General features: G+C 37.5%; 1 protein-coding gene across 5 annotated transcripts in view; it reads right to left on the reverse strand.

The window, feature by feature from the left end:
- The window catches only part of LOC118540044 (MICOS complex subunit MIC27), a 131,846-nt gene extending 120,338 nt beyond the window's left edge, over nt 1-11,508 (reverse strand). For 4 of the 5 annotated variants that reach the window (XM_078063995.1, XM_078063993.1, XM_078063996.1 and 1 more), the window contains exon 1: nt 11,348-11,508. In XM_078063995.1, coding sequence (XP_077920121.1) covers nt 11,348-11,362 — 15 coding nt within the window. In that variant the 5' untranslated portion in view covers nt 11,363-11,508. The remainder of the gene's footprint in view (nt 1-11,347) is intronic. The other variant, XM_078063992.1, reaches the window with a different exon arrangement.
- Nucleotides 11,509-13,660: the final 2,152 nt, after the last annotated feature.

The raw sequence follows: 13,660 nt of genomic DNA on the forward strand, positions 1-13,660 counted from the left end.
AGGTTAAAGAACATTTTACTAAATAATGAATGGGTCAACCCATTCAAGGAAATTAAAAAAAAAAAAATACATGAAAACGAAAACTCAACAGTCCAAAACCTTTGGGATGCAGCAAAAGCAGTCCTAAGAGGGAAGTATAGAGCAATACATGCCTACCTTAATAAGCAAGAAAAATCTCAAATACACAACCTAACCAACCTTATACCTAAAGGAGCTATTAAAGGAACAACAAAGCCAGCAAAAGGAAGAAAATAATGAAGATTAGTGCAGAAAAAAATGATATAGAAACTAAAAAAAAAAAAATAGATCAGTGAAACCAGGAGCTGGTTCTTTGAAAAAAAAAAAATCAATAAAATTGATAAACCCTTAGCCAGACTGAACAAAACAAAAGAGAAAGGACCCATTTAAATAAAACCACCAACAAGAGAGGAGAAATAACAACCAACACCACAGAAATATGAACAATTACAACAATATTATGAAAAATTATATACCAACAAATTGAACAATCTGGAAGAAATGAATATATTCCTAGAAAGATTTAAATTACCAAAGCTGAAAAAATAAGAAAAAGAAAACTTGAACAGATGGATAATCAGCAAAGAAACAGAATCACTAATCAAAAATCTCCCAACAAATAAAAGTTCAGGGCCACATGGCTTCACAGGCAAATTCTACCAAACATAAAGAAGAGTTAATACCCGTTCTTCTCAAAATATTCCAAAAGATAGAAAAAGTAGCCTGATACCAAAACCAGATAAAGACACCCCTAAAAGAGGGTAAGAACCATACAATCCGTTCAACAGATGCAGAAAAAGCATTTGATAAAGTACAACATACATTCATGATAAAAACCCTCAACAAATTAGGGTTAGAAAGAATGTACAACATTTTAAAGGCCATAGATCAAAAAAAAAAAAAAAAACCCACAGCTAATATCATCCACAATAGGGAAAAACTGAGAGCTTTTCCTCTAAGGTCGGGAACAAGACAAGGATGTCCACTCTCATCACTGTTTTTTAACACAGTACCAGCCACAGCAATCAGACAACAAAAAGAAATAAAAGCATCCAAATCAGCAAGGAAGAAGTCAAACTTTCACCATTTGCACATGACATGATACTCTATATAGAAAACCTTAAAGACTCCACTAAAAAACTACTAGAACTGATACACTAATTCAGTAAATTCACAGGATACAAAATCAATGTACAGAAATCTGTTGCATTTCTATACACCAATAATGAAGCAGCAGAAAGAGAAATCAAGGAATCAATCCCATTTACAATTGCACCAAAAACCGTAAGATACCTAGGAATAAATTTAACCAAAGAGGTGACAGACCTGTATAAAACATTCATTAAAGAAATCGAAGAGGAAACAGAGTAATGGAAAGACATGCCATGCTCGTGGATTGGAAAAACAAATACTGTTAAAATGTCTATACTACCCAAAGCAATCTACACATTTAATGAAATCCATTATCAAAATATCATCAGCATTTTTCACAGAGCTAGAACAAACAATCCTAAGATTTGTGTGGAACCAGAAAAGACTGTGAATAGCCAAAGCAACCTTGAAAAGGAAAAGCAAAGCTGGAGACATCACAATTCCTTACCTCAAGCTATATTACAAAGCTGTAGTGATCAAGACAGTAGGGTACTGGTACAAAAATAGACACATAAGTCAATGCAACATAATAGAAAACCCAGAAAGGAACCCACAACTATATGGTCAATTAATCTTTGACAAAGCAGGAAAGAATATCCAATTGGAAAAAAAAGACGGTCTCTTCAACAAATGGTGTTGGGAAAATTGGACAGCAACATGCAAAAGAATGAAACTGGACCACTTTCTTACACTATACACAAAAATAAATTCAAAATGGATGAAAGATCTAAATGTGAGACAGAAAACCATCAAAATCCTAGAGAACATAGATAGTAACCTCTTTGACACCAGCCTTAGCAACTTCTTACTAGATAATTCTCTTGAGGCAAGGGAAACAAAAGCAAAAACAAACTACTGGGACTTTATCAAGATAAAAAGCTTCTGCAGGGCAAGGGAAATAATCAACAAAACTAAAAGGTCACCTACGGAATGGGAGAAGATATTTGCAAGTAACATATCTGATAAAGGGTTAGCATCCAAAATATATAACAAACTTATAAAACTCAACACCAAAAAACAAATAATCCAATTAAAAATGGGCATGAATAGACATTTTTCCAAAGAAGATATACAGAAGGTCAACAGACACATGAAAAGATGCTCAACATCACTCATCATCGGGGAAATACAAATCAAAACTACAATGAGATATCACCCCTCAACAGTGAGAATGGGTAAAATCAACAACACAAGAAACAACAGATATTGGGGAGGATGTTGACAAAGGGGAACCTTCTTGCAGTGTTGGTAGGAATCCAAACTGGTGCAGCCACTCTGGAAAACAGTATGGAGCTTCCTCAAAAAGTTAAAAACAGAACTATCCTATAATCCAGCAATTATACTATTAGGGATTTACCTAAAAATACACGTTGTGATGAGCACTGGGTGTTATATGCAACTAATGAATCGTGAACACTACATCAAAAACTTATGATGTACTATATGCTGGCTAACTGAACATAATAAAAAAAAATACTAATACATGCACCCCAATGTTTATAGCAGCATTATCTACAATAGCCAAATTAAGGAAACAGCCCAAATGTCCATCAACTAATGGATGGATAAAGAAGTGGGGTGTGTGTGTGTGGGTGTGTGTGTGTGTGTGTGTAATGGAATATTACTCAGCCGTAAAAAAAGAGTGAGATCTTGCCCTTTGCAAAGACATGGGTGGAGCTAGAGAGTATTATGCTAAGCGACCAATAAGTCAGTCAGAAAAAGACAAATACCATATGATTTCACTTATATGTGGATTTTAAGAAACAAAACAAAGAGCATAAGGGAAAAAAAAAAGAGAGAGAAAGGCAAACCAAAAAACAAACTTTTAACTATAAAGAACAAACTGATGGTTACCAGAGGGGACGTGGGTAGGGGAATAGGTTAAACAGGTGATGGTGATTAAGGATTGCAGTTGTTTTGATGAGCACCAGGTCTTGTATGGAAGTAATGAATCACTATATTGTACACCTGAAACTAATATTATACTGTATGCTAACTGTAATTTAAATAAAAACTTGAAAAGACAAAAAAATAAAGTACCTGTGAAAAAACTATAGGTGTAAAACAGCAACAAACTACAAAGCCTTTAGCATCTCAATATTCAAAGGTTTGAGACTCTATTATGCCTTATTTACACTCTTTATCAGTTAGGGTTCATAGATCAATGGAAATGGTACTCTCCTACTCTACTAGAATTTTACCTCCTTCAATTAGGGTTATTCCTTTTTTTTTAAGATTTATTTCTTTGAGAGACAGAGAGCAAGTGAGTGTGTGGGGGGAAGGGGGAGAGGGAGAGGGAGAGAATCTCCAGCAGACTCGCTACTGAGCATGAAGCCTGATGTGGGGCTCAATACCACAACCCTGAGATCATGACCTGAGCCGAAATTAAGAGTTGATGCTTAATCAACTGAGCCACCCAGGTGCCCTCAATTAGGGTTATTCTTAAAGAAACCTTTCTTAAGTCATAAAAATTATTTTATGTTTCACATGACAGTTTTTCACTAAACAATCTCTGCAATAATCTCTCCATTCAAATTTCTTGTTTATTGGCTTAAGGTTTGAACGATGAAGAGAGAAAGAACATTTTATACATAAAGGGTATGGTAACCAAAAAAGCACATTACATTTTATACTTTTTAAAAATTATTTATCATTAAAAGTATCATGAATAAGCATCAAGAGTCTGAAAGAAATCAAAATAAGTCTAAGAAGAAACAAGGCTGTGTATAAATATTCATTTCAATAAATAACTGATCATGTTAACACAATAAATTTCTATTCTACTTGCTTGAGACTACTGATATTCACAAGAAACAGGTTATCAATCCACTGGCCTGAACGAGGTGTGACTTAAATTGGGATCTAAAGGTCAGAAGAAATAATGGCATTACATTAAGTGCTGGGAATATATTCTTTTAAACACCGAGAGTAACAGGAGCTAGAAATTATTGGATGTCTGCTATAACCCGTGCATAGTGTTGTGCACATAATATACTATCTACTTAGTATCTCCTAGTATAAAACTCTAGGGGATAAGTACTATTCTTATCCTAAGGGTTCAGATAAGAAAACTGACGTTTCGACAGGTTAAGTGATTTGCCCAAAGTCATACAGCTAGTCTATGGTATAGCAGGGAAACTCACATGGGTCCAAGGAGATTTGCATATTATAGTTCATAATAGCATTATTTGTAATAGAAAAAAGTGACTACAGTATCCATTAAGAGAATGAAGAAATAAATCTGTTATATTTGTATAACAGAATACTATGCACGTGAAAATAAATGAACTACAGCTACACATAAAAACATGTATGTATCACAAACAGCTACTTGATAAAAACACGTGCAGAAGAATAGATAACTGCATAAATAAAATTTATATAAAGCTTAAAAGCACACAAAACAACAGTGTATAAAGTTTAGGAATACATGCATATAGAGTAAAAGTCTCAAAACACACATAGCAATATTAAATACAAGTCAGGAAAGTAGCTATGGGGGGTTTAGGAAGCAAGGGGAATGCAATCAGAGTTGGAGGGATACACAGGAGGTTTCACCCACATTTACAGTGTTCATTAATGCCTTTTTGATAACTGTAATATTTTACATTAAATTTAAAAATCATGAATCATTTTGGATTTATTTCAATGGCTCTCTACTACCTTCAAAATAAAATTCCAACATATCCTAGCATTCAAACACTCCACCATCTTGCTGTTTTTTATCCTTGAGGAACCAATTTCCCAATTTAAATTACAAGAGGTTAATAAGTTAGGTTTTAATAGCAATTCTAAAAATGTTCTACCATATTTCAACAACTTTACTACTTACTTTTGGAAAGTATTCAAAAAAAGTAAATTTATACCAGACAGACCATGAACCCCAAAAGTATATCCGTCCATTGCCTTGGCCCTTCTAAGAAGCTTCAGAGCATCTGAAAATTATAGTGTTCTCTTCTATGATTCCTAACATAGGTTGCTATGCTTTGAACTACAGGACTGATGCCCTGGCCAAAACTGACTAGACTAGGGATTGGTACCTGAGCCAAAGGCAGCCAACTAGAGGCTGTCTTATAAAGGGGCCTGAGGTGCAATTTCTGCCCAACAGGGGTACTTTGTAGTGGTTAGTGTCTAGCCAACCCAATCAAATCCTTTCTCTAGGAAAGTCTTGATATAAAACATGTAGAGTTAGCAGAAACAGAACAGTCCAGTCATGAGATTGGTAACTACCAGAGTTGCTATGATATTCTGAATGGTTCTTCTTGAGGTTTGTTTGGCTGGTGAGACACTTTCCTAGGCCTTCTTGCTAAACTATGCATCCTTTCATTAAAACACTACTTAAGATAACTTGAACATGCCATAGTTCTCTATAACCTTAGGATACATGACAAGCAATATTTTATTTCCATATTCAAAGACGTTCACAGAACACCTAACCACCATTTTTGAGGATGGCGTTACAGGGAATAGTCAGTCATGTGGGTGTGGGAAGAGGCAATGCACACATCATTTTCACTTTATGGTATAAAGTGATATCCTGGAACCTATACCAAACATAGATAAATAGGCTAAGGGTTTCAAAGCTTAACTTTCAAAGTTGCACTGAAAATAAACATGTTCAACAATGCTAAGTGGAAACAGGAACACTGATTTTGCTAAACACCAGTCTTCCCAACCTAACAAATTTCACTTTGTTAGGTTCTATTTTCTGGTACAACTTACATGAAACAAGGAAAGGAAACAGACAAGGACTAAAGTTGACACAAAGGAATATGCAGCTGGTATTACCAAGGATTTTAAAACCTTAAGTCCTATGACGTCCATGTTCCTCTCCATATCCATCATCCTTGGCCCAAGCCCCAAAATATAATCCCAGTCATGTATTATCTCCTGTATTCTAATTTCTCCACTGACCAAACTTTCTGCTATTCCTCAAAACTCCAAAAGTCCTTGCATTGTGTCTACCCTCCCCTCTCCTTGCCTGAAATGAAACATGACTGTCCTCTGAAGTCTCTACTTCCCTTATAATCCTGAAGAGGAGGCTATTCAAAGTGTCTCAGGGAAAGGAGGTTAATTTTCCTCTTCCTGATATCCAATGCTACTTCTAAGCTATTACTTCTTCACCCTTAGGTAAAAATCTCTGTCTTATTAGTGAGGAAGTAGAACAACTAGAGCTCTCTTGAATGGAATGTAAATTGGTATAACCACTTTGAAAAACTATTTGGCAGTATCTACCAAAGCTACATACCCTATGACCTGGCAATCCCACTCCTAGGTATATACACAATAGACATGTACACTTACGTGCACCAAAAGACATACAGAAGAATGTTCACAGGGTCATTATTTGTGTAATAGCTCAAAACTGAAGATAATTCAAATGTTCATCAAGAGTAAAATGGATAAGTAAATCATGATACAGTCACCTTCTTAAATGTCATACAGTAATAAAAATGAATTAGTGTTACATGCATAATGGCTGAATCTCAGAAACATAATATTGGGTGAAAGAAGCCAGACATAACACAGTAAATACTGCACCATTCCATTTATCTGAAGCTCAAAAATAAGCAAAAATAATCTATGGTGGAGGATAACAATGTAGGGGAACAGAAGGAAAGGTTTCTGGGCTGTTGGTAATGCTCTTTTTTTTTTTTTTTAATTTGGGTTCTGATTCAATAAACATGATCGTTTTATGAAAATTTACCAAGCTGCTTATGACTTGTGTACTTTGATGGATATATGCTATACTTCAATTAAAAAAAAAGTTTATATAAAAGAAATAAAAGTAACTTTGCTACTTTGAAGTTTATACCATCTATCTATTCATTCTTAGCACTATCATCTACCTGCCTCCTGGTCACTGCATCACATCAAAGAGTTAGAATCCTGGTTAGCAGTCTTCTATACTCTAAATCCTGCTTTAACTAAGAATGACTTTAATATGCATGTGGACAAACCACCCAAAAGCCTCCTCTCACTTTTACCTTACCTCCGTAGACCTTCATATTCACTCCACTGTGGCTATCCACTCCATGAGTATACCCTGAATTTACCATTACCCAGAACTTGCTAATAGCTAAAATCATACACTCAACAAGCTTTTTTCTAACTACAACCTCCTGTTGCACCTTTGATTTTCCTTCTGCTCTACTCCTGTTCTTTGAGCTAATAAAATTACCTACATTCGAAAACTTCTCATGAGAATGAAATGATGTGCATCAACAGCTTGGCACAGTGTCGGACACACAGGAAGTGCTCAATAAATGGTAGCCATATTTAGTTTTGTTTTCTTTTTTTAAAGATTTTATTTATTATTTAAGAGAGAGAGAGAGAGAATGAGCAGGAGGAGGGACAGAGGGAGGAGAAGCAGACTCCCCACTGAGCAGGGAGCCCAATGCAGGGCTCTATCCCAGGACCCTGAGATCATGACCTGAGCCAAAGACAGATGCTTAACCAATTGAGCCACCCAGGTGCCCCCACATTTTAATATGTATTTTATCATAAACAAATTTTCTTTAGAGACTCACATTTTCCTCAAATTCACTCAACCTCTGGCATGAAAGAAACTTGGCTTTTGTCTAACACTACTACATTCTTCCCAGTCCTTTTTTTAAAAAGATTTATTTATTTGAGAGAGAGGTGGGGAGGGGCAGAAGGAGAGAGAGAGAGAGAGAGAAATTTTAGCCGACTCTGCACTCAGCACAGAGCCCGACACAGGGCTCTGTCCCATGACCCTGAGATCAGGGCCTGAGCAGAAACTAAGAGAGGTTTAAGTGACTGCACAACCCAGGTGCCTCTCCTACCAATCCTTTTAAATGAAGGCCAGCCCTCAAGCCATTCTTTCTGAACCAAGAAGTCAGGAGGAAAAATCAACATAGTCCTTATTCCTTGAGGGTAATTCCACGTCAGTGTTCCACTATCATATCTGCTCAACAAGCTCTATTTCAAGATTTATGTAATATTTTTTAGAGTTTTCTGCCAACTTGCTGGGTTCCCCTCTATCTTACTCTTTGTTATTAAACTCTAGGGCTTCAAAATGAACACAGATCACCCTTTTGGTACCTTGGCCTCACAAATGCTTCCTCAAACTTAAGCCTCATAATCGGGACTCAGATCATGTAATTTCAGATCCAGCTCTACTGCTTACTACCATGTGACTGTGGGCAAGTTACTCAAACTTTCTAAGCTTCAGTTTCCTTACCTGTAAAATGCTGATAACTACCTACTCATAGGGCCACTGTGAAGCATAAATGAGAAAATGCACGTAAAATGCTCAGCAAAAATGCCTAGCACAGTAAATATTTAATAACTTAATAGCTAGCTGTGATAACAATTATTATCTTTCCTCTATACCAGTTTTTTTTAAGATTTTATTTATCTATCAGAGAGAGAGAGAGAGCACAAGCAGGGAGAGCAGCAGGCAGAGGGAGAAGCAGGCTCCCCTCTGAGCAAGGAGTCCGATGTGGGACTCGATCCCAGGGTCCTGGGATCATGACCTGGGCCAAAGGCAGACACCTCACCGACTGAGCCACCCAGGCATCCCACCTCTATACTACTTTTTGGCACATTTCCCCTTGTCACCAAACCGGCTCAGGCCTCCTGACTTTGTTTTTCCAGTTTTATCAAGATATAATTGACAGTCTCATGACTTTTTTAAATGAAAAGACACCTTTTCTGGAATTTGTTACCTGTATCCCAAGATTTATTTCCTTCCTTTTTTTTTTTTTTAAAGATTTTATTTATTTATTTGAGAGAGAGAGAGAATGAGAGACAGAGAGCAGGAGAGGGAGGAGGGTCAGAGGGAGAAGCAGACTCCCTGCTGAGCAGGGAGCCCGATGTGGGACTCGATCCCGGGACTCCAGGATCATGACCTGAGCCGAAGGCAGTCGCTTAACCAACTGAGCCACCCAGGCACCCCTATTTCCTTCCTTTTACCACACACTTTTCCAAAGAGTAATGTACCCTTCCTTTCAGAAGCAAGGAGTAATGGAAGGATCATGGACTTTGGAGCCAAATATACCTGCATTTGAACCTGACTCTTCCACTTGGCAGCTATATGACCTGGAGCAAGCACTTTTTCTAAGCCTGTTTTTTCATAAATAAAATGGGGATACTACCCCATTTCTTAGGGTCATCGAAAGGACTAAAATGAAATAATACATGTAGAGCAGCTGGCCAAAGTAAGTGCTAAATTAAGGCCAGTTTCCCACCCCTGAGCCTTTCCTTAACCCCTTACAATCTAGGTTCTCCCTCTACCACTTTATTTATACTGGTTTTTCTCACTTCAGCTCTTATTAGCATTATGATTTGGGGCAATTGACTTGACTTCCCTCAACCTTAGTTTTTCGTTTGTAAAACGGTGATCATAATAACTACAAGATAAAGTTGTCTCGAGATTTAAGTGAAATATCATATGTAGAGTATTTTTGCATGGTGCCTGATCTTGTAGTAAGCACTTAACAAATGGTAGCTTCCAGTGACTTATTAATGGCTAAACCAAAAGACTGTTCAACTCTCTCCTCTAGGCTTCAGTGACAACACTCTATTCTGGTTTGCTTTTCACCACTGACTATTCCTTCTATCTCTGCACCTCCTCCATGCAGTCGTTCTTTATTCTCCTCAACCAGGTTTGAGTTCTCTCTTTTGAACCCTCAGATCACTTTGTACTTCTCCTGAGGCAAGGCACTTTTCTTGCTCTGAATCACAGAGTACACTACTTCTTCATTGCCTGGCGTTTATTTATTCCTGTAGCTTTTATTGAGTACCTAATGTAAGTCATACCTGTGCTAGGGATACAAAAATTAATATCATAATTACTGTCCTCAAGCAGCTTATAGGAGGGTAGAACAGGCAAGTAGTCTATTATTTGAAATGTGGTAAGTCCTAAGGTAAAAGTACGCCCAGGGTCCTCTGGAAGCACAAAAAGGAGTTATTTATATTAGGTTGGGGAAGTAGGGAACACTATCTTGGAAAACGCATTTTGTGCTTAGTATATGAGGAGGCCGTACACAAATAGCTGTTAAATGAACGAATGGACTTAAATAGGAACTAACCAGATGAGGATGTTTCCCATCAGGTCCAGAGAAATAGCAGGGGAAAAGGCTTGGAGTACAGCTGTTAAAAAATTTCCCAAGAGACAACAGATGAAGCTCAAAAGCCAAGGCAGGGTTGGGTGTTGTAGACACAGGAGTCTGACCTGACCCCAGAGGGCAGATGATGGAGTGCCAATAAAGGTCTTTAAGTAGGAAAGGGGTATAATCAGATTTGCATTTTACTATCAGTACTCCGGCAGTTAAGGGAAAACGGATTCCACGAGAGCTAGGCTAGAGACTGCGAGTCCAGTTACAAGGCTATTGTGATAATTCCGGTAAGTTATGAGAACCAGAAATGCTGAAATGAAGAATGGTCAATCCAGATGGCCACTGAGTCACCTTAAACTTTGGCTGAACTGAATTATTCATATTTGTATCTTCTGCAAGCAGTGCATTTTACACTTAAAACCCGCTACAAATACCCACCTGTAGATATTTGTCTACTACTAATATTGAAACCTACTTAGGGAACAGCAGCTAGCAGCCAGCTGAGTCACTTCCGGTACATAGATTCCTAAGTAAAGGCATCTTTTCCCATTACAGAACTCAAAAGAAACTTAGGTAACCTATTATTCAAACCCGGAAAGGAACAACAGTGAATACAAACACCGCGCACTGCGTAGAGACTCTGAGATGTCTCTATCCTAGTCTATTTCACCTCCAAATGTTTGAACAAAGTCTTTCAAAGGGTCATGAGACTCCGCCCTGTGCGTCCAGTCGAATGCCCAGGATTTTCAGTTCAAGACCCATAAGTCTGCTGCTGCTTGTCGCCAAGCCAGTCTTTTTCACCCGGCCGTTCCCCAGTTTTCACCATGCCGCTGTATAAACAGTTAACTGCAGGGGACGGAGGAGAGAGTACTGTCCCAGGCTCAGGAAATCCAAGGTGGAGAGGTCGGTGTTTGGAGGCTGCAAACGTTTTTTTAAGATTCCCTGGCCTTGTCAGTTCTCTCACAACCCCACCTCCACCCCGCCTCTCGCTGTAGGGCTCCCTTCTGAAGTTAGGAGGATCCCTTCTATAGTTACTAGAATGCTATCTGCACCCAGAAACTAAGGAAGGTTTTTTTTGTTTTTTTTAAACTTACCCTCACAGCCGCCATATCTGTGACCTTCTCCGTCTGAGTTTTTCATATGGTGGGCAGAGAGGGACAAAACAGCTCAACTCGGCTCACCTCACCAGCCCCGCCTGGTTACGTCCTTGTCTGCTGTCTCCGCCCTTTCTCCACCCTCCTAGTGCGGCTTTGGGAAGCTGCTACAGCTAGCCGGCTGTCTCGGTAAAACCGTTCCATCCTCGTGACTGACTGTTCCTATCCTCGATAAAGCCTTTCAGAATACTCTCCATAATTCAGTTGAAAGCTGTTTTGCTCGGTGCAAAAGTTTGCACTATTTTCATTGTTTCAGACATATGTGATTTGTCTAGGTAAGGATCTAAAATCCAAGTCGAGCTGCGTTAATAAATAACTATATAGTCAGGTCCAGGCAGATTGAACAAAGCTTTCTTAAAATTTTAAAGAGAAAGGAAAAGAGTTTTATTCAAGCCCAAGTGAATACAGTTGCCCGGAAACACAGTCTTCACAAAGAAAGGAGTGCTTCTGGGAAGGAACATTTGGTGCAGGGTTTTATATATATATATATATATTTTTTTTTTTTTCCATAAAAAGTTACAAATCATCCTGAGGAAGGACATTCCAGAAGGTTAAAGACTTTATCTTAGGTTTTTAATATGTGCAAGGCTTGTATGACTTTAATTTTATGGGAACAAGGGAGATTTTTTTTTTTTTCTTTTTCTTATCTTTATGTTTGGAATGCTCTTTTTTGGCTATTTTTTTTAATGAAGCATATGTACAACATATGCCTGGGGCAGAAATAAAGTCCATACTTTGAAGTTTTGCAGAGTCATTTTGACCTTGGTAAATCTTAAAGGATACATTCTCTGGGACCCCAGGAGCAGGACCCACAAACACATGAAAAGTTGAAAATTTCTTTATTTTATCAATCACTAAAAGAACATCTTACCTCTGCGATAAATGGTCAAGTTCATACATTTTAAGACTATGTCACTCTGAGCATCCTATATGCCAGGCACTTGTTCAACATACAGAACAATACGATGTCTTCCCTCATGGAGCTTATGTTTCCAAGAGGAAAAGACAAACAAATGTTACGAAGTGCCAAATGCTATGAAGGAAAATAAAACAGTATGGAGATAAGGTGAGAATTTACTTGTTTAAATTGGTTAGGGAAAGGCTATCTGATAAGCTGACATTTGAGAAGAGTGCTGAAGGAATTTAGGGAAAAACATTTCATGTAGAAAGAACAACAATGAAAAACAGCCGGTGTGGCTGGAGTGAGAAGTTCAAAAGGAATGAAATAACAGGCTATGTAAGGGCTTTTTGTACCACAATACAGACTTCGGATTTGATTCTGAATGGGGGGGGGGTAGACAATGGAGGGTTTTGAGCAAAGATGTGGCATGATCTAAGTTAGATTTTAAAAGGATTATTTTGGTGCTGTAAGGAGAATATGCGTTGAATAGGTGCAATCTACTCAACAGGGAGCAAGATATTCCCTAGGCCTCCAGTGAATGATTCTAAGGAAAGAAAATGCTCATAATCTGACCATCAGCATAGCCAATATTAATTCATTTATTCATTCAACAAATATTTAAGTGCAAACTATATACCAGGCATCAGTAACGTATCTAACATATTTGACACTCTAAGCAAATCATTTTTTAACGGCTTTCTCCTCTATATGACAAAATTGTTTTGAGAAATAATGATGACTGAGTAATATTTTATTGTATAATATATACCACATCTTTTTTATCCATTCATCTATCAATGGACACTTAGGTTGCTTCCATATCTTGGCTATTCAGCCATAAAAAAGGATGAGATATTGCCATTTGCAACAATATGGATGGGTTTAGAGGGTATTATGCTAAATAAAATATGTCAGACACAGAAAGACAAATACCATATGGTTTCACTTATATATGGAAACTAAATAACAAAACAAATGCATAAACAAAGAAAAAGCAGAAAGAGACTTATTAATACAAAGGACAAATTAATGGCTGCCAGAGGGAGGGGTGAGGATGAGCAAAATGAGTGAAGGAAGATAGAGACTTCCAGTTATCGAAAAATAAGTCAGGATAACAAAAGGTACAGCACAGGGAATACAGTCAGTGGTATTGTAATAGCATTTTATAGTGACAGATGGTACTACACTTGTGGTGAGCATAGCATGATGTATAGAGTTATTGAGGCACTATGTTGTACACCTGAAACTAATGTAGCATTGTGTGTCAACTATACTCAAAAATATTAAATATTTATTAAACAAATATTAAATATTATAACTATTATTTGTAAATATTAAATATTATAATAAAT

This window comes from Halichoerus grypus, chromosome X (genome assembly GCF_964656455.1).
Source record: "Halichoerus grypus chromosome X, mHalGry1.hap1.1, whole genome shotgun sequence".
Taxonomy (NCBI): Eukaryota; Metazoa; Chordata; class Mammalia; order Carnivora; family Phocidae; genus Halichoerus; species Halichoerus grypus.